At 33.4% G+C, this 23,489-nt stretch overlaps 1 protein-coding gene across 2 annotated transcripts in view; it reads left to right on the top strand.

Moving 5' to 3' along the window:
• Positions 1–293: 293 nt before the first annotated feature.
• The window catches only part of LOC108971130 (neurogenic protein big brain), a 33,248-nt gene continuing 10,052 nt past the window's right edge, over positions 294–23,489 (top strand). Inside the window, exons 1-4 of one of the 2 annotated variants that reach the window (XM_018936980.1) lie at positions 294–599; positions 714–924; positions 3,795–3,961; positions 4,884–5,010. In XM_018936980.1, coding sequence (XP_018792525.1) covers positions 737–924; positions 3,795–3,961; positions 4,884–5,010 — 482 coding nt within the window. In that variant the 5' untranslated portion in view covers positions 294–599; positions 714–736. Of the gene's footprint in view, positions 925–3,794; positions 3,962–4,883; positions 5,011–23,489 lie in introns of both variants that reach the window. The other variant, XM_018936979.1, reaches the window with a different exon arrangement.

Below are 23,489 nucleotides of genomic sequence, written 5' to 3'. Positions count from 1 at the left end.
ACTAGATGAAATTTAACGGCTTATGAAATGAAACGGAAGTAAAATAGGGTTGAATTCCACTTGCCACAAAGCGGGGGAAAATGTTGTTTCCACCATTTGTTTACGGCGTTTCAATTCCAAACACATGTTCCTGTGACAAAGTGTTGGTGGTGTTTGATGGTGGTTTTTGTGTGTAGCGGTGGCGTATGCATCGTAGGTGGTGAGTTTGTTGAATTTTTTAACTTCACGTAGCATTGCCTTATGGTTCAACGAAATCAAGTTTCACCAAGTAATGTTTGTAGTAACGCGGCAGTGGTTCAGTGCAGTTGTGCTATCTGTGCATCCTTAATATAAATTTAGCTGCGGTGGAAGTCGTTTAAATAACGGATAAGAATATAATGCCGTGAAGAAACAAAGTGAAATAATAACACCATACAAATGCCTTCTATTTTGATAATTCAATTTCAACTTTTTGTCTCTTATTAATAAGAGAAACTAGCAGTGAAAGTGGGCTACAGCAAAAAGATCAATTAAAATCAATTCCATTCAATTTGCACATATACATAAATCTTAATGCGGACCGTTTTACAACATATATTCTAACAAATGAGTGCATTTATGTATGTATAAAATTAAACTATAATATTGTGCGCGAGCAACTTTTTTACTGTTGGCAGAATATTCGAAATAAATAAATAGTACATATTGTTTGTTTAAAAATTTATATAAAACAGTTTTTTTCAAATAAGCTTTCATAATGACTGATGAAAGTTTACACACAATACCGCTGGAGCACAACATTGACTATCACATTATGTCACTTTTCGAACGTTTGGAAGCGATGCGAAAAGACTCRCATGGTAATGCGATCAACAACCGGCTCTCAAGCACCCTGCAACCGAAACGCAATATGCAGGGAGAAATACGGACTTTAGAATTCTGGAGGTACATGCGTTTTATATAAACACAAAGAACTGCAAATTATATTGTAGATTTCGCACTTAGTACAATAAYAATACATAAATTTCGGTGGCTTTAAAAGCAGATACATATGTAAGTATATGTATAACATACATACATATATACATACATATGTTCATATATCTCTTGATTGTTTGATATATTATATGCGGAACACAATGCTCGTGATAGATTGCAGCAGCACGACAGTSAACTGAAAATGGCGTTGTGAATCCTACTACATGAACGTTTGTGAGAGGGCAGCAACATAACAATTGCCGGCATGTACACAAAACCACGCAGTTGTCCATTTTGCATGTATACAATTTCGTTGTGGCCATACTAATACCTTGCTCTCTTATACACATCTAGATGTGTATAAGAGACAGGATTAAATTGAAGTTAGCGAGAACGACAACTGTCGGCCTGCAGTCGTGTCCGTCCATAAGAACTTGTGTATTTTAATATTTGACAGATGTCGTTTGCAGTCTTTCCCGAGCATTGTATTCAACACATTAGGCGTAATTATTAAAGGTCTTATTTATATACATAAYATTTTGTACTWATAACTTTAATAACTACCAAATATTTAAATTTTTTTAAAAACAAAAATGTATTTCAACAAATAACAGTAATTTAAGTTACATTTTGGCATACTAAAATCTAACACTATTTAATTTTCTTAGGCTACATACTTGTGTGCATATATAGATAAGATATTTGAGACTTAGCAAAAACATGACGGTACCGATTTTTTCTAGAAATTGTTTTATAGTTATTAAAAAAAAGCAAGTTGTTTGATGTTGAAGATGTTTAAAGAGTCGATCAAAATAAAAATATGWCAATGAATTTCCAGAGCTCTGCTGCACACTCAATAAATCTCACATATCCATATACATATGTATGTATATGTTTATAGAACTGTATGTACGTTGATATGAATGTATTTGCTTAACTGACCGACTTGTTACTGAGGCTTCACTTATAGTAGAGTTGAAGTCACTGTCATTTGCAGCTGTTGCACCCAATTTTCCAGCAAAATATACCATTCTGCAGGAGCGAAACGAAGGCGAACATATTTTTGTTTACTTTGTCGTAGTTGTTGGTGTAATCGTTTTTTCGCACTAGAGACTTGAACCCGTTAAGACTTGTTGTGGAGCGAGCATTTTGATACTGACAACAACAAAAAAGTACTGATTCATCAACTCTGTTTGAAGCAGCTGCATCTTTGTATTTACTTAACATAAGCACATGTGCGTATACGAGAATGTGTGCACTTAAGCGGACACATTTAGTGRCATACCTAAATAAACGCGTTAACGCCGACGCGGCATCTTAAAATAAAGCGCCAACTTGATCAATCAAATTCTCATTTAAATTCTAAAATGMGTACAAAAGAAATAAAATGCAAAATGAATTTATTGGTAATACTTTCATTCATTTGACCAAGCATTAAACATTGCGTGTCAAGTAATTAAAAAAATACTCCTTAACTCGTTGTCAAAATCGAATTTTTAACAGTCACCGTTGCCGCCGCGTTTATTGAGGCATACTACATACGAAATCTATGGGCATGAGGAATTTTTGACGCATACTACATACGAAATCTATGGGCATGAGGAATTTTTGACGCTTTTATATCCATACATACATAAATATATTAAAATCCGAATGACTATCTGTCTGCCTGTCTGTCCGTCAGTGCAAGCTATAACTCGGGAAATACTGCCATTGCTACGTATAAATTTCCATAACTATGTTCCAAATTAAGACTAAAAAAAATTAAATTTAACACATTACATCAAAATAAGGRGAGACACTTGTGGTTTGAAAATATTAAAAAGGTGGAAGTGTTTCCACTTCCAGTTTAATGTAGCTTCCAAAACAATAAAGCTATATCACAAAAATTCAAAGTGGTAAATATTTATATCCCTTTGTAAAAATAAGCGCAATCGAATTGTAGCCCACTCCCCAATAACTAAATGCCTCACAGACATTAAAAAAGGCCGGTGTCAAATTTTGACAATGGGAATGGACACATCTCGGGATCTTCTCGATCGATATCAACCAAATTCGGCCCATAGTATTCTTCTAATATTCCTATATTACAATGACAAATTGCGGAAATCGGACCACAATTTAAAACTCCATCGGATTCTATACAAATAAAGCACCTAATAATATAATAGGCTAAAACTGTGCATGAATAATGCGTTTCAAGCCTGCCATCCTTTGATCAAAAATCGAACAGAAACTGTTCAAGCCTCAAGGTACCGAATACGTGGGCCCCTATAGTTGACTTTTTACCGAAAATATCGTTCATTGTGTGGTATATGTACATATATAAATAGTTGAAATTTGGAGAGAATGTTTTCCTGATAATACATAGTATGTTTGACTGTCAAWAATTGGTATAATGAAAATGAAAATTAGATAGCGTATTTTACTAATAACTATGTCTCTTTGGGTGAAACTTGACCTACCCTAAATAACCAATAAAATAATAAAATTTTCGAACATCCAGCTGACTTTACTCAACATAGATTTATGACCCAGAGACCATTATTTAGCATGTGGCATGTTAATAGTTTGTGGTATTGGCTTACTATAAATGCATAACATCGATAGATGATGATTTAGTACAATTTTCACTTTAATCCTAATGTGTGGTKGTTGTCAAAACATTTAAGCAATTATACATATTTAATAAAGTTGAGTTTATATTGATTCATACGTACATACCTAGACGTTTATATTTATGCAGATAAGTATCTATAACTGCATTTTTTTTTTGTTTAAGCAAATTTGTTTGAAATTGTCTTTAACATGAACTTATTTGTCATTTCCCCTCACAGATCGATCATCAGTGAATGTCTGGCATCATTTTTCTACGTTTTTATCGTTTGTGGGGCGGCAGCCGGTGCGGGGGTAGGTGCCAGCGTTTCATCGGTGCTGCTGGCAACCGCTTTGGCTTCTGGATTGGCAATGGCAGCATTAACTCAGTGCTTTATTCACATATCAGGTATATGATAGACCAATAATATTACTCATATTATTCACATTAAACTATATTAAAGAAGTGAGATGTCATTTTGCATCTGTACCCGATTGTAAGGGAGCAAGATTGTATACATGTAGTTTGTAACTGTAATGTTTTTCGAAAATGTATTTCCCACAAATAGATAAAATACTCTTTAGATTTGAGTCTACGCAATTGACTACTGTACTCCGAAACTAAACTGCAAGTACATATCGTCAYCTGAAATGCAAAATAATGTATCCTCAAAAAATTTGAAATTGAATGTCTTATTGATTACGATTCACTACTTCRAATTACATACACAACATTCAACATTTTCTGGTTCTGCGGTCAGATATAAACCAGTTTTGGCAATATTAAAATTTTGTTTCACTCATGTTCCGTTTTATTTCGTGTTTTATTTGTGCCACTGTAAATTTCCGAAAATGTTGTTACGTTATTCTGCATTTCAGGTGACGATATGTACATACATATATTATACTCTTGCGACATGATTCAGTAGAGCTAAATCGTTTTGCCCAGTTGATGGTTGTTTGTAAGATGTGAAATATACATAAATTYATTGAAATCATATCGAATTTTATATCATTCACTTTGCACTAATAAATGGTTTTCYGTGTCTTCGTCCTTCGGGAAAAAAATCGGGAAAAACCATGCCCACCGCCTATTTCTAACAATTATATATTTTAACATTTAATTTATATGTTACATTCGCGGTTAAATCCTTTAAATGAAAAAAGCTTAGCATTACAAGTGTACCGGCTGCATTTGAACCAGCACTTCYTTATTATATTAATTTATTTCCCAAATATCTACAATTTCTTACATATCCATTCATAAATAACTCGAATCATCGCACATACATAGTTTTTATGTTCTTTAAATTATATTTAATCATTAACAGGTGCTCATATAAATCCTGCCGTTACGTTGGCAGCATGCATCATACGCGCCATATCACCAATTCGTGCTGCCATGTATATAACGGCACAATGTGGTGGCGGCATTGCAGGAGCAGCATTGCTTTATGGGTAAGTAGAGCATGTTTTCAAATATAAATGAGACCAAAGTAAAGTGTAAATRGTCAAAAAGGCATAAAAGTTGAAGTTCGCTAACAGAAAAAGTGCAATAATACACTTAGCCACAGAGCATAAAATGTTCACATGAGTACTATGTGACAAAACGAATTTAACCAAGTAAGGAAGGGCTAAGTTGGGATATAACCGAACATTTCRTACTTTTGTAACTTGAGAGGATTAAAGACGGGGTAATACTTTCAAATATATAAGGTTAGTTTTATGGGGTCTAGGGCTAGTTTTCATCCGGTTTTATTMAATTTTATTAAAATAATCCCATGATAAATGTGGTATAAACCTAACCGGAAGTTCGAAAATCTTTATATTAGGTACATGGGGGCTAAGGAAAGCATTGATATGATTCAACCCACTTTCGATACACAGAAATATTATTATCAGGAAAGGATTTCCTACAAATTTCAATTATATCTTTCACACATTGACCAATATTTTTGGTAAAAGATCAACTATAGGCTCTGGGGTTGTTGTTGTTGTTGTTGTAGGCTCTGGGGTCTACATATTCGGTGTACAATTTTTGGTTATAAGATGGAATAATTYAAAGTTATTTGCGTAAAGTTTATCGCATTATATTAATTGCTAGGCGTGCAATTTCACTCATTTTCAGACTATAACATAGGAAGGTTAGTAGAATGTCACCTACCGAATTTGGTTMAAATCGGTATGGCGGGTCTCCTAATATGTACATAGGCGTTTTTACCTAAAAGTGAGTCGTGCATGGACGCACAGACAGACAATCACCCGGATTTCAAYTTCTSTCATCTACTCYCTCTGCGGGTAGGGGGGRMCCCTCCGGGTTCGAGGGGAAAYMGAATATACCCGCGGSAAGGCCAAGCCATATGCACTAYGTCAGGCTTTAGAGAGCATGTTTTGAYGTMAACATRGTCTAAGTCAGATAAGTGCTATAWTATTCTGCTKGAAGTCAAATTTTTAGCTTTATATTTATATCACAAAATATAAGGCATTTGTCACAGCGAAAAATGCAACCAGTCATTGAGTTTTTGGGGACTCAACTGGTAGTAGCAAAAGCTACAAAGTYAGACCAAAGAYTTAAACCTGGTACCACGGGGAGCAGTAAGCCCTTGGAGGTAACTCTGCTCATTGGGTTTGGCCCTTTGTGGAGATTCGTGGTGGCTGTGGTTTAAATCTAAATGCAGGAAGGGCATTTTGTCCAATGTGCAGTCGCACTGTGGTCGGGTGCCGGACCCAAAGTACGGCAGAGGTTTTAGATGGGCCTCGAACCCGACTAAGGAGACTAGGGTGTCCCTATCCACCCGAACCCGAAAATTAAGTGCAAAATGTATTTATGCATTGGGGCGCTGATCAACACATTGTATTGATCTATGTGCTTCTAGCAATAGAAAGCACCGTGGAGTTTAGTCTTCATAGACAGGTATCCACGTAAAAATACATTGACATTCCTCTCATCTACGTGCTTTTAGCAATAGAAAGCACCGTGAGGTTAGGCCTTCGCAGGCAGGTACTCACGTAAAGCACAACGACATTCCTCTCATTAAAATGATCATTTCGTACATATATCACCATACATCTTGCTCGATTAGTTTAGCTGAACAAAACTCTGTAGCAACATGTCGCAAGAGTAGTGTATAAATAAATATGATAAGTTACATATTTKTGTTTTAATATGAGACTTCAGGCACTTTTTTATCGATTAGAATGAGATACAGAAATAAAAATGGTGAAATTTGTATCAGTTTGACGTAAACTGTTCTGAATTCAAAGTTAAACTTTTTGGAAGTTTACAGTTTCATTAGGGAAATATTAGTGTTCTTCAAAATGCATACATATGTACATACATTCCAATAGTTAAAAAAAAAAATTTTTTTTCGAAAAGGGTAACAACAATTTTTTGGTCTGTGAACGATTATGGCCATTTCTCACTTTCAAACCGCACATTTCAAAACCTTTGCATTTTAACTTGTATAGGTATGCATGTATAAATACATATATATGTGACCTGGTCTACGGAAAGGGGGCTTAGGTGTCCAAAAATCTTAGTTGATCCGGATGGTAGACAAGATGTTTTTTCACGTGATAGAATCCAAAAAGTCATAAACTAGTTTTCGCACGTTAGCTCCCAAAAGCAACTCATATTCAAAAGAAATTTGAATTTTGTTTGTAACTTTATTGATCTGATAGCAGAAGCTTGAAGTCATGTACCAACATATGTAATAATATTTAGATGCAATAAATGGTAATCAATAACTTAATTTCCAATTTTGTGATGATGCCTTGTTTTTGATTTTACGTTATTTATGTACTATATACATATGTACATATGTAAATATATACCATGGCCATTACGTCATGATTTCCGGTAATTTCCATGGTGCGCGTTGACAGCAGAACTTCTTACAGGATCATCAAAAATAAATAATAAAAAAATATGTGTCGTGTAAGACTATAATCTATTTATTGGAGCAAAGAAAAACAAGAAAGTGAAAATACATTGTATATTTTGCTGACGCTTTTACAAAGCAATACAAATTTTGGAGAGAGATTCTCGAAGTTTTTGCTTTCCTAAATTGTTTGTTCAAGACCTTGTATATTATGTATGTATATTTGATGATCTGTGTAAAATTTCATTACAATCGATTGGGTAGTTTACGAAAAAATTTTGGTTTTTGGAATGCATATCCATAGAATATTTATTCACATATAAAACATATCATTGCAGGGACAGTAAGCAWAAACTTCTTTTATTTAAAATTTATTTCAAAATACAACAATTTTAATCATGAAAGCCCACATGACTATGTGGTGGATCTATTTACGATTGCTGAGAGATAGAATGAATACTTTGATAGAACTTTGGSCAGATTGCGAAAGTGCGGCACATAGCGCTTCGATCGTTTTAAAGAAAAATGGTTGATAAATTTTGTTATAATTACAATGCAACAATTTTGATGCTTTTTAAACACATTTTACTTATCGTTCGATCGTTTTAAACATAAACAAATTTATGATTCTATCATAATGCTTGGAAAATTTTGTTGGTTCATCCTCTTSTAATTTATAAAGAAAGAAATAGGTTCTGCCCATAAATAGCCTATACAACTGCTGCTTTTATAATAGACTTTAGAAAACGTTAGTAAACAGGATACACATACATAGGTATGTATGTAGATGTGTTAGTGGTCTCAGGTATGTACCATATATTCCCCCTGAAATATGAAATTATTTTCTATGCTCATGTTACCTACCTGTTTAATGGTTATCTGATATTTACTTTGCACGAAACGTATCCTTTTAAATGACAATGTGCTACGCATGCACATATTGACATCCTGTTTGCCTATTTGAAATTCCAACACATTTTTCTATTACACAAACGCATCTGCATGGAATTATGTATGTATGTATATATACACAATCATAGAGAAACGTGTATCCGAAAGAAAACATCTGCTACAGAGATTTAATTGCAGCGAACAAGTTGCCGAGGTTTTTCACCCTCTAACGATCGATGCGATAAAACTGGGAAGAGAAAAGAAAAAAGAAAAGACAATGGTGATAGTTTTCTAAAGACCCTATGTATTTATTTACTTACGCACATACATATGTACGTACATACATATAAGCACAGAGTGATGCCGATAGGTACAGTATTTCCTACATTGCCATAGCTGATGATCGTTGGGCATACTAATTTCAAGGATGAATCTCTGGAAAGGCACATCAACCGTACAGTTTTAAATAGATAAGCATAAATATGTTAAGATGTAAAAGTATGCATACTTACATATGTGCGTACATGTGGCATTTCCATTTGCGTAGGTGTGCGATCGATACACTCGAATCGTGTTGCGGTACTCTTGCGAGGATAACAGGGTTTTTTTTTATAAAATTCCGCTTGAGAACGAACATGTGTTATGTGTTTCGTAAAATCGACGAAATTTTCTAAGTTTTGGAAATTTTTTTGTAAAAATTTATTTTCGCTCTTTATGTGTATGTATGTTTACACTTTAAGGCATTTTTGTTACTGGACAGATGTCTATGTACGTATTTATGTATGGTATTGTGGTGCTACGCGATAGTATCGAATGTATAGTATGTTCAACATCTGTTTCATTTTGAATGGAGCATTAAAAAATCATGTTTCAAAAACGTATACACACTCAGTGCAACACAGCGTGGTTTTTGTTGTTATTCACAACAGCACACTTCGATGTGCGTCTTTCCWTTTTAAGAGACACGTTCTATCAAAGAACACATTTTCCGCGTTCATCTGCAGCTGCAAATGGGGGCCTTTGTCTTTTATGCGTTTGCGACTGCGCGTTAACTCCTAAAGATAGCGGATTAATGATTCGTAAGCATGTGGCAAGGCAAACCCAAGTGGATGCGAAAAGAAATTACTCAAATTATTGTCCTRCATACATATGTACATACTTATGTATATTATATAAAAATGTATCTGGAGACTCTGCACATGTCTCACTAGATTCCTTATTTTTTGGCGTAGCCTGCAGTTCGTAAAAATAAATKTCTTAAGTATTCCAGTACATACAAAGGTAAAAGGTACACAAGGAAATGGTAAAYTCGTATTATTTAGTCGGCTATTACAYGAAGCAACTTTTGTTGCTGATTCTCGGGYGATTCTCTTTTGCTGTTGCCCATTRCATTCACACGAGCAACTTGTGTTGCGCAACTCTGTTCGAGGTTTTTTCYCATTCTCTTTCACTTTACTTTAACCCATTGTCGTTTCTTTTTCCTTATAGGTATTTGGTCCACTCTATCACATATATTAATCAGTTCTGTCAATTAAGAAWTACATTTTATTTATAATTCAAAATTAAAACAAAGGTTATTTAAAAGATCTTCACTATTGTCTGAATCAATTTGTATGGCTTCCTCCATACATTTCACAATATCTTTAATTAATTCGATGGAGTATGACGACATTTTCTAAAATATTTATATTATATTATGTATATTTGTATACATATTTGCAAATTACGTACCAAAACATTAAATTAAATTTTTTAAATATATTCAAAATATTAATTTCAAAATATTATACGCAAATGCAACTATGTACTACGAAAGAAAGAACACGAATGCAGAAAAACGTCGCAGCGAACTGTTACGAATAAGAACACAAAGCGTGTTGCTAAACACTGGAAACTCGGCGCGAATCTCCTCTCCTCGTCGCCCCCTCGCCAATAAACCAAGAGTTGCCGCAACAAAAGTTGCTTCGTGTAATAGCCGACTTAAGAACCGTGATAATACATATTGATGCTTCGGTTTCATGGAAAAGTTGTGTAAAATTTACATGTAGGAGTATTCAGACCGAACTTGTTAATCTGGTAACTTGTTAGTAGATACTTTGTTAAAACACTTAACTGTGAACATTCTTTTTGCTCTACCTCAGTAGTGAGTAAATTTTGTTCCAAAACAGCTGATTAAATTTTATTAATTTTGAAAAATTGAGTTGAGGCAACAACGCAAACCATACAGTGGAGTTATGTTACCAAGTAAGGAAAAAACTATGCTTCTTGCCAGTTTGGTACTTCGTTACTCGGTAAAACGGCAATCTGTTAATTTTACAAAAACAAAACTCMTGTAAATAACCACCGAATAACAACTAATGAATTAATAAAGCTGGCCTGAATACCCTTTATATACATAAATAATTATCTACGATATTCACTTAGGCAAATATCTATAAAAATTCTTATCGACAGTATGAAAATCATCGTCGAATTACAACTCCGCCCTTTCTCCATATAATSGGTTTTGTTAAAAACTACTAAAAGCACGCTAAATCAATAACTAAATTCGTCAGAGGAAAGGTGGTAAAAGATGGCCTTATAGGAGCCGGTGTCAAAATTGGAAAATAAGCATGGCACCGCCCATATTTAAAAGAAAATCCATATGTCAGACCTGCCSGACCGATTTCAACCAAATTTGGAAGTTAGCATTAATTTGGCATAAACTATATCAAACTATAATAACGTGTKTTCTAATAACAATGTATATTTGTGCTTAAAAATAATAAAATCTTGTGAAAACTTGCCTATCCCCCACACAACTAATATTATATCAGAATTTTTAAACATTCGGTTGCCTTTAGACGTTATACCTGTATGTATATTGGTGATGATGTATGGTATGTGAGGTATCTTATTTTTCTGTTAATAATATGTGATATGTTTATAAAATTAAACAAGTAAGGATATATATATATATATATACATATAATATATGCAAGTATATATTTCAGAATTAAATAACACACTAAATGCTATTTTTATATGTCAAGTTGTTCCGAAAACTTTAAGTGGCCTTCTTGTAAAGTTGCAAATATAATAYATACGCATTCTTTTTGAAAGTAATAGGAATCTGCGAAAATAAAACGATTGGAACAAATAAACCACAATTCGTTTCAACTAAAAAGAAAAGTGTGGTCTCTGTACATGTTCGGAGGTTTAGGTTGTATCCATATACGTTTCGAATGACTGCTTTTAAATGACAAATTATCTTTTTTAATAAAAAATGAAATAATTAACGAATAGTCGTATTGATCGTTTTTTTATAAAACAAAAATACTAAAGTATATACACACAAACATATGTATGTGCATATGTTATGAATTGATGRGTGGATAAGTTAATGAAATTAAAATGCATGCTGTGACCCTCATTTCCGATATATGTGTTTATGTACAAATTTGTAAAATTAGCATGGTTTATTTCTCATATAATTGTTGAACGTTTTCTGCATAATTTATTCGTATGCATCCAACCGGTGATTGCTTAGCGGCAATAGATGAAGAAGAACGCACAAATTGACTTTGAAAACGTGCACATCGTGACGGCATGACATTGATGCGGCGCTCCAACGGGCAGCTGCAAATGTCCGGTCAGCTAAACCCCGCAATGGAAGTATCATGGTCACTAGATATGAAAATTATGTTTACTAACTTAAGTGAAGTTGAAATGGAAATGAAACGTGTGACACGTACATTTACACGAGTATGTATGTATGTACGTATATGGCCTTGTATGCATGCAAACGTACATATATGTATATGTATGTACATATGTATAAATGATTGATGTGATTTTTTTTATTGATAAGGTTACGGACTGCAACTTATTCGAAAGGGACTAGTTCWAAATTAGCCTTGCATCAGTGCGACTGACAGTAAGGAAGAGGCAATGTCCCGAATGAGTTTAAATAAAAAATACTTACCCCAACAACAACAGTGAAAATCAAAAAGTCAGCAAATGTACAATACATTCGCGTTAACCATAAAAGTGGAGCTGATATGTTATATTTTTAATGCCTTCTGTAGCCATCCTTTGTCGTAAGCAGACGAGAATTCGAAATCTAAAGCAGCGGACAGTGTTAAAAGCAAACCATACAATTGAGTGAGGAAACCGAATTTTGGTTTTTTAAAAATACCACCTGCTCCTGAAAGTCATCTTAATATGTATGTAYGTATACACAACTGAGACTTGTTCGTACGCTCTTAAATACTTAAAATTGTATGCGTGCATGTCTGTGACATATACATAGAGGTACATACATATATATTYGTATTTGTATGTTTGATTTTACTATATATGCGTATACGCATACCATATAAATTGGTGTATACAGTATATAAATGAGCAATGCTCAAAAATGACTGCGATGCGTACAAAGACGAGCCGAAGATGTAAGGTATGTTAGCTCTTCCTTCGGTACAAAAGGGAAATTAAGTGAAACAAAAAAATGTTAACCTCAGTTGTACCGAAAAATTTGTACACAAGAGAGTAAAGTGAATTCGGCGATACGTTTTAGTTGCTTTGAAAAATGTAATGGATTTAGATGAAATCCAAATTAAATATACATATGTTTTTATTTATTTCAAATCTATTTTTGATTTACCTATATAGAGGTTGATTAATTAAACTCATAACATCATAACATTTGTAAAAACGACAATAATAATGATAATAATAGTAATATATGATACTAGAGTTTTTGAAAACATACATACAGTGGTGGTTAAAACAAATCAAATATTTGGTTTTACCATTTTTTTTTTTKTTTAGTTTTTCGCGTTTCTAGAATTAACATATTTTTACGTATTTTGTGATCTTTGAAATATTTTCCGTATTATTCGGACTTGAAAACATACACACAGTTCACGTCGTGCTACAACCATAAAAGAAAACCGGCWAATAAAAAATATCTTTACAAAAGAACCCAAAGTAGTTCCAAGAGAAGCTAAAACCGAAGATCAGCTCGACATCTGTCTTCCCACTATCAAAAGACGGGTCTTGGGGTCTGGTCTGCGTAGTTACAGACGAATGAAAAAACCATTTGTGTCACACTTAAATTGGACTAAGCCAAATTGAGACTCAATTTTATGGTCAGATGAATCAAAATTCAACCTCCAAGGCTCAAAACTTATGTTCCGCATCCGCAAGGTGAAAAATATAACGTAAGGTACGCAACTGCCCCAGTAAAACACGGAGGGAGTAATATTATGGTGTAATCGTATAACTGACATGGGATAGGGACATTTTAACTAATGTTATGYTGCCTTCTGCCGATTGGGAAATGTGACTTATATCGACCTTAAACAMACATCTAAGCTCGTATAAATACATGGTATGGCGAGCAGAGTCTCCCTATCTCAACCCGATTGAGAATATGTGGATGATGGTTAAACGCAAAGTAGGCAGTGAAAGTTTCAGGAATGGTGATGAATTTTCGCCAGATTGGAAACGGAATGGATCCCCTACAGTTACATTGAAAGTCTAGTAGCTTCAATGTTTAGAAGATGTGCTGAAGTTATTAAAAATAATGTCTATGTAACTAAATATTGAAACAGTTTTGGAATATTTTTAGAATACTTAAAAGTTACAAATGTTTTGAACACATACATTTTAACTTTGGTTTATTTAATGCCTTTTTACCAYTATTAGCAAATGAATGTTTCAGTTTTTGTGATTATTTGTATAAACAAGACTTCCACTAAAAAATATATTAGGTTGTCAAAAAAGTCTTGCGGTATTTTCGCTAGTTGGCGCTGAGAGCGCTGAGTTTTATACGTCGCATCGKGTCATGCTATACCTTTTTGGAAAGCTCATTTCACGCGCTAACACGTATTTGATTGATTGTCGTTTCTTTTAARTCGTTCGTGAGTTATACCGTCGMAAATATGCAGCAAAATAAAGAAAAAATACGGCATATTTTACAGTACTACTACGATAAAATTTGTGCAGTTTATGGACGCGATACAGTTTCCATTTCCACCGCACAACGATGGTTTCAACGTTTCCGTTCTGGTGTAGAGGTGGTCGAAGATGTGCCACTCTCTGGAAGGCCTGTCGTCGAAAATTGCGATAAAATCGCTGAATTGGTCGAAAGAGACCAGCATAGTAGCAGCCGTAGCATCGGTCAAGAGCTGGGCATGAGTCATCAAAAAAAAAAAAGTTTATGAACAATTGAAAATTCAATAAAAATACCGCAAGACTTTTTTTGACAACCAATATATACTTAGATTAAGGAATATTTTATYAAAAGTTAAAACAATGTTTTTAAATAAATTATGGTTGTAAATGTTTTGACCACCATTTTATATGTATATATACATCCAAATGTTACATCTGAAATATAGGTATTTATATAAAATGTACTTTAATAGGTGCAACCCTATGTATGAAAATAAAAATTATCAAACTACTAGCTGACCCGGCGAACTATAATAATAATCATATAATCAAGAAATATCTGTTATCTTTTTATCTGAATTTTTTATTAAGTATAGCTGACCCGACATACAATGTTCTGTCTTCTTAACTGTGATTATTGAATTCTAATTGRTATATTAATAAATCAAAATTATTCCCAAAACAAAGTGTTTATTATTCTAATGCTTTATGATACACAATATTCTCGAWTTTATTTTCTGGCACATATTTGGGGAATGTATTTGGGGAACGTAATGTATTCAGACGATGAGTCAACAGGTATTTTTCCATTACCAATATCAGGCAATTATTTTGAAATAGTTTCTCCTGGTTGGTCATTCTGCAGTTCATACTTAATTTGAGTGTTTTAACATAATTCCAAAATGGATGACTTTAAGCATACATTAAGGCGTCAGCTGGCATTGATCGTGGTATTACTGGTAATGTTTGTCGAAAATCACCTGCCAATAATAACACTGCATTACTACTTTGTTCTTTCGCAAATCTTGCAAAGTGCGGTCTTATGCTTCTAAATATTTTTTGTGTGCCATTGTACACTCATCCCCAACTAAAAATTTCTCGAAAGGTTACAGGTTGGAGTGTCATTTATTTGCATGTTTAAGGGCAAATTGAGTGCGGAAAGAACTGTCCGACCGCCTTCCAACAACGTGGCTGCAGTACCTGACGAAGCAAGTGCAACTGCAATACCATTTTGGGATCTAATCGAAATCAGTGATATCAAAAATGTTTTTCAAGTCCCACCAGGAGCATCTAAGAAAAAAATTCATCTTTTAATGCCTAGGAATCATACTGAGTTTCGCGTCTCAAGTGACACAATATTTTATTTAAAAAAAAAAGAAATGTTCTAGTTTCCGGCGCAACTTTCGTAATTTTTTCTTTCATAAGAACCTTCTCCTAATAATAACAAATACAATAAAAAAAATATTCAGTGAAATCGGTCTAGCCATTCACACGTGATGCCGTGACCAAGGGAAAAAGWAACTTTTGATCTTTTAAACTACCACTACATTAATTGTTATATGCACATTGTTATCGAACAATTTAACAGTCCGAAGTGCTTGTATGCAACCGATCTTTATATAGTTTCTTAGATACATAAAATACCTCTCTCATGATAGACAAACACTCATCCCACCAATTTATACAATTGAATTTTAGTTAAATAAAAGATGCATTAAAGGTTTCTTGCTTTTTATGCACAACCATTCCCAGACATGCTGTGTTTTTTGTGGTTTTGGTTGCCACCCTTCAACCATAAAGCCCACTTCCGAGTGCGGTCTTCACAATTAGTTAAAATAAACCTGTGATGTGTCTTGTGTTGCTGTTTGTACTTTCTCCATCACAAAGCTTGCTATCAGGGCAAACATACATACATACATATGTATATCCGTATGGATTGTTAGTGCATATGTACGTACATCTGTATGTGTGCATATGTAAAATGACAAGCTCACCCTAGAATGTTTATATACATACTTATGTTCCTTTTCATATTTATATTATCGAAAATTGCAACATTAGCTTAAGTGTCCAGCTAGATAAATATTTATTTTTTCAAATCGGAAAATGGAGTTCAAGCGTATAATACCGCATTTTATGTGACGATATGTTTGTATGTGTGTAAATACTAATTTTTGATCAGAATTTCCTACATATTTGTATTCATGATAAAAATTCATAAAATACAGCACTTTTGGTGCAACCCTGCGCTATTGTGTCTTCTGGAGCGTGCGCAATAGTGTTACAGTTCTTTCTTAGTGGAAAAATTATTTTTCTCGCGTTAAAAAACGTTGACGTAACCCTTCATTTTTGTTTTCTGTAAATTACTATTATTGATTTTAAATCTTACAGTTTAAAAATGCAATAAAAACAAGTAATAAAAAGCTAAGTTCGGGTGAAACTGAACATTTTATGATCTTGCAACTTCATAAGGCATAAGGTTTGTTAGAAAAACGAAAATACATACGTATGTATATTATTTTATATGTAGTATATGGGAATTGGAGTAATATCGAACCAACTTTATCTATGAACGATTGTCATGTCACAAACTAAACCAATATTCCCATTGTTTCATGAAGGTACCGCAAATACAATCCCTAATCATATGGAGTAATGTCACAAATATATACTGAGATATGTAACTCAAATATTGGTTGATATATCCAGTATAAAGACACCTGGAAGTTTGAAAATTTGTATAATATAGTAGGTATATGGRGGCTCAGGGAAGTACTGACCCGCCGCAACCCATTTTTGATACACAGAATTACTATTGTCAGGAAATGATTCTCTCTGAAATTCAATTGCACAACTCCAGCATTGATTGATATTTTCCATCAAAAGTCAATTATAAACACTGGGGTCTATATATACGGTACTTATAGCTGGTATAATTTACAGGAATTATTAATGTGAAATTTTATTTCGTTAATAATTACTTCTTGCTTTGTGTACTGGAAGGTGAAAGAATCAAATGGAATTTAAAATTATGTTATATGGGAAGTAGGCGTAGTTGAAGTCTGATTTCGCCCATTGTCCRATTTTCACAACGGCTCCCATAAAGCATTCTCACACCATTTTTGAGGTAAAATTTTAAGTCTCTGTTGTAATCAGTTATTTAATTATTGCTCTTATAGTATTTTTAAAATATACCGTTATATGGGGAGTGAGCGGGGTCATATATCATATATTTTCACACTGCCCAGCAMATTTTTTKGTTCTAGCTTTAGTAGTTTACAAGATATGCATGTATTTAACTTATTAGGGGCRGAGTCACGCCAAATTTTTCAAAGTTTTTGCGCACAGGTGCCCCTTGCTTTTGYATTCGCCTTTTCCAAATCACAGCTTTATATCCTARTTTAGTGTTTAGTTATGCCACTTTATAGGATTTCGATTAATGGTGATTTATGGACGTGGTARTGGCGAGAGTTAGCAGGCAAAAATCATATGCATAAAGAGTAAAATCCTTTTAAAGTGAACTACATTTTCAAGCTTTTAGCCTGCCACCATGTGACGCATACCCTTTAGCGGTGAATACGTTTATCAAAAAAACTTACCTACCATGCGCATGCTTCTTGTTTCTATCTTCTAACCATTCAACTTGAGTACTTTTCGTCGTGTGAAACCACTTTATTCCGCATTGCTGTGTTTACAAATAAACCATTCAAAGGATGYTTTGTTTACTCGCCAAGCAACACATTAACTATACTCCAATGTTTTGTTATGTCGTTGTTTAGAGTGTTTTACGTTAACAGGTTGCGTGTGTTTAGCTACCTCAGGGATTTTCGTAACTAACATTTACAAATCTAAATAATTTTTTTAGCAGCTACTAAACGATAATTAGAAAATGTGAAGTAGAAGAGAAGTGACTCAAAAATAAAGTGAATCATGTACATATGTATGTATGTAAAATAGAACTGACACTAAAAGTCTTAAAAATTTATGCTACAAAAGAATTTTCGCTACAATTTGACCGRCCCTATTGTATAAATATACGTATGTATATACATACATATGTATTGAAAGGATTGCTGACATTTTGGATGATCCCCACTTTATAACATTTTTATAATAGTTTATAACATCATATCCAAAAAATTATATAATTCATTAAGTATTTCCTAGAAGCCTCTATATTCACTTAACAACAACAAATGWTACACAGTTATAGTATTGTTGCTGGAGCATAACAAGCGAAGAGTAAACAGTAAAAATGTCATAAATTATGCAGAATGAATCCAAAACTTTCAGTATTCAAATAAATGAAGTAGAATGCATGCATACATACATTTGTATAAATGTTACATACTTTACRACATTTTTAGAAAACTCCCTACTATACATAGATAGATTTAGAAAACTCCCAAATTCCACATAGATTGGAAAAGCTGAACGGTGGTCCKCAAATATGTTAAATAATGAAAGATACATATTATATCAAGATTATAACTGTTCCATGAAGTGTGGAAAAGTTTTGCGCTGAAAGTCGAAAATTTCCCAACCATAAATTTGCAAGTTATGAAGAGATTGGACAAAATATTCTAACATACATAAAGATACATATTATATCAAGATTATAACTGTTCCGTGAAGTGTGGAAAAGTTTTGTGCTGAAAGTCGAAAATTTCCCAACCATAAATTTGCAAGTTATGAAGAAATTGGACAAAATATTCTAACATACTTTATGACATTATAAGTATTTCATTTGGATATATTTTCGAATAATTTAGATAATTATCTTATGTATATACATATAAAAATTAATCGCATATCTCAACAATGCCTGGACAAATTTGGATAACTCTTTTTTCTAARTGTTCGTTGAGGTTCAAGGATGGTTTTTACGGTAAGAAACGTTTGAATAATTGCCGGAAAACCAATAAAAACAGCTCTTTTCTTTTTCCCATACAAACGAATGAATGTTGGTTTGTTAGTAACGCTAAGAGAACGGCTGAACAAATGAATTTTCCATAATTTTTTTTTTTAATTTTTGTTTGTTTTTCAATATTTTGATTTGTAAATTATTTGAATCGTTCAATTTCGGTCGCTTGCTTTTTTATTCCGGGTATTTAAGGAAAAATTATAGAAAATTATTCAGTAAAAACTTTATGTGTGTTTCACACAAAGTCATCAATTACAGATTGAAATTTGTTACGAAGCCATGAGGAGGCCGCGCTAATATCGGTCGGCGTTCTTTTTGCCATCAACGTATGGCAGCCCAAGACACATGAACGACTACTCCCAGGATGCATTGACATACATTTGGAATTATGGATTGCGGTCAATCAGCAAGCGATCGTCACGATGTCACAGCACGACTTTTCAACAACAGCTATGATGTTTTATGGATTTTATCTTGAAGCAACGTATATGTGGTGCTGTCAGATGCTAGCCGTACTCTGTTGAGTGGCAATAGAGAGGTAATGTCGCACGCACACATTCTTCTTTGGATGGTGGATGGTGGTTACACCAGATCAAATTGATGAACTCATTTCTTCGGAAGTTAATGMTGCAGAGAAAGATCCAGTATTATACGAAGTGGTGAAGACCAATATGGTTCATGGACCTTGGGGGCACCACAATCCCACTTCTGGTTGTATGTCTGATAATATATGCACAAAACACTATCCGAGCTATATTCGGAAATACCTTGATATTATACATGGAAAGCAAGGTCAACCAGTAGATGAACATACTAATGCATTATGACGAATTTATACAATTCACCCGAGAAGCACATATCTTCAGTTGYTATTGATTAATGTACGCGGTTCATCGTCATTTGAGTCATTTCGTCAAAAATACCAATGTTTTTGACTTAAGCTGGAAGATTCAAAGTCAATCGTCTTGACAATGAAGATGACGCCGTAAATTATCCAGTGGAATTTCTGAATTCATTGGAGAGCCTTGGTATGCCGCCGCATCATTTACCTCTCAAAGTTGGATCTGTCGTTATTATGTTTCACAAYCTTCATGCGCCGAAACTGTGGAACGGAACCCGACTGATTGTGACGCAGCTTTCGARAACAAGGGGCAGATTGATTGATTCTATGAATTCCTTTGAGTTCCAGCGATTTCTCATTTCAGTTCAAACGTGTTCCGTTTCCAGTGAAAATTACAAATTTTTTTATGAAAACAATATAAATTCAACTTTCTTTTCATTTCAAAGCACATAATTTCACGCAGAACAACGGCTGCGGGGTCAGCTAGTATTATAATAAAAAACAGAGAGGCTGTTTCACTAGGATCTAATAATGATGGCAGAAAGGTAATAAGGTTGGCTTAAAATTAAATTGTTAACCATGAAATTATAATGGAGGAACTCTTAAAAGACKTTTAATAAAGATATACCATATGTTTGTTTACGACTTTTGTCTCTATGTTTACTTCGATGCATTCTAATTTTTATAAAGCTAAACTGTTGGTATACCAGAAATATGTACATATATATTATATGTAATTTTGTTGATAGTTTCATGAACTGTGGGTAGAAATGTATTCAAACCCGATCTTTTGTCTATGGCAACAAAACCACTGTAGCTCAATATTATTCATTATTAAATTGGATTCCCGGAGAACAAGTAAACATTCATACTTGAAATATAGTTATTATTAAATCTATGTGCATGTTTTGCTGATTTCAATTTGAACTAAATTAGTAAAATTAATAATATGTATTATAAATCTGTAAGATTTGTATTAATAAATAACAAAAAACCTTCAACTTCGGGTGCACTGAAGCTATAAAGCCCTTAACAGGTGTATTCGTTACAGCATCAAAGAGTSTAAAAATGTAATACCCTCAACTTACAGCTTTAAAGGGTATAAAAATACCTACAGTATGTTAGGGCACTGTATATTTGCATTTCACATACCTTATTGCCAAAAGTCCGTAAAGAAAATAGAAACTTATCTCCATGTGTACATATGTACATACATATGTACTTACATAGTGCAATGTAAAATAAAAAGCCTTGTTATTGAGTAGTGAATATGAATGGATATACTTAAGGTACATAAGTCAATGCAGACATATACACATAAAATAATGATGCAGATATTGCTGCTATCCAAATATTTACACATCGACTAAAGGTGCATGAATAGTTATGACCTACAAGAAATCGTTCATGAAAGGTTTTGGGATAAGTCTGAGTTTTACTAAAGAAGTTTCTTGTATTTACATATACATATATACATATGTACATATGGATGTATGCATACAAATTACACATTTAAATAAAATACGTAAGAGGGCATTGATGAATGAAATTTAAATTTCCTTAATCTTTTTAGTAAGTATCTAGGAGCTCGTATATTTACATGTGCAACAAAATATTATTATAATATATGTACCGCCRCTTTCTGATATGTATGTACATACATATCGCTCATTTGCTGCAAGACCGGCATAAGTCAAAAAAAATCAATTTTCCAAAAAACACGTTAAAAGYTTTCAACTGACTCCAACCTTACACGGGAAACAGGAAATCCTACAATTTCAAAACAACCAATTCAGTATGATATATTTAAYATTATTATTTTTACACAACTGAGATACGTCGCTCTCACGTATAAAAAATTTGAAACAAATAAAATGAAATAACGGCATATTCTCTTCTCAAGCGGAGCATATAAGAGGTATTCATATGAAYTTTTCACTCAACATGAAGTATGATATAACGAACAATTCTGCARCATTAACTCAAAAATCACGTTTTTTGATTTATGCCGGTCTTGCAGCAAATTAGCGATATGTATGTATATCCGTTTTATAATTGGTTATGCATTATTTCTCTTTTCGGCATATAGAAATTATTTTCAAACTGAAACATTCATGTGCACATAGCCCGCACGTATAAGCATTTGTATATAGTATATACTTCGTAAGTCATTAAAACTTTTACTGATAAAGTTTTCGAGTGTGTTTTTGTACCACAATATCCCTGAATTAAATTGTGGTCCAATGCAAGCTTTTCGTTCGCAAAATAATACAAAAGCGTTTATATATTTTATTAATATAATAAWAAATGAAAGGGATATAATTCACAACTTGATTTGTATGCATATAGTGTAGCTAATATACTATTTTCAGTGAGATTTGTTTAAGTTTTAAGCCGCCTCCGAACGACCATAAAATTATCTTTAGAAAATATCACTTAACCTCACTAATCATGTTGAATAAARTCATAAAAACTGCTATTTGAATGAATTTTGAGTGTAACAGTGCATTTCTGTTATATACAACCCTATTCAATAACCCATTTGAGATTAGCTACAAATTAAGCGCCTCTGCAAGTTTATAGTATGTGAGTAAAATACAAATTCATACAATGCAACATTGCCAGCAACAATTAAGAAAACATTGCTGCTTTTCTTCTATTTCGTGTCAATCTGTTAAGAACCAGCCAACTTAAGATAATAAACACTTGCCACTGAGTGAGCGTGCATCAAATAGGATGAGTGCGCCCTGGCAGTTTGTGAAATGCTCTTGACAATACCATAATCACAAAGAAGGAGGATTTTAGCGCTTTCACCACTTAGATGGTTGCTTCTTCCCTACTAAACAACATGTTGGGTTTTTACTTACTTGTATATTTTTATGCAACTTCACATTTGCTTATATTTTTGCACACTTTTTTGCACTCTTTGTTGCATTCAATTGAACGCGTGTGCGCATGGTTCARGAAAACTTTCATGACCTGCCAAAAAAAGGCATAGGAAAACATCATCAAATGTAAATATATAGACAGCATCCCTTTCACACGTACAGCTATATACATATGTAAATATATAAATAACTACATATACAGGCATAATTCACACCCAATGTAACTAACAATATGACCGCAAAAATTTTAAGGAAACGAAGGATTCGAAGTGCTGCATTTTGAAAAGGGATCGCACTCGAAGACCAACTCCAATTGCAAATGCAACAAATTACTAAAACTTTTTGGTAAAAATCATTGAAAACACCATTATTATAAGCGACCTAAAACCACGAAAGGGTTGAAGTGTTGCTTTGACAACACAAAGTGCAGATTTCTAGGTCAATGTTTTTCATAGCATTATTCCATTATGTTTTTGTGGYTCTTTTTTATTAATTGGAATATGTAGTTATAAAATGTGTGGTTAGGACAACTTGTTATATTTATAAGCGCATATACCCTTAGTGTGTATATA

Source organism: Bactrocera latifrons, unplaced genomic scaffold (genome assembly GCF_001853355.1).
Source record: "Bactrocera latifrons isolate USDA-ARS-PBARC rearing strain unplaced genomic scaffold, ASM185335v1 scaffold_325, whole genome shotgun sequence".
Classification (NCBI taxonomy): domain Eukaryota; kingdom Metazoa; phylum Arthropoda; class Insecta; order Diptera; family Tephritidae; genus Bactrocera; species Bactrocera latifrons.
Note: the sequence above shows the minus strand (reverse complement) of the source record. Positions and strands in the feature narration are given on the sequence as shown.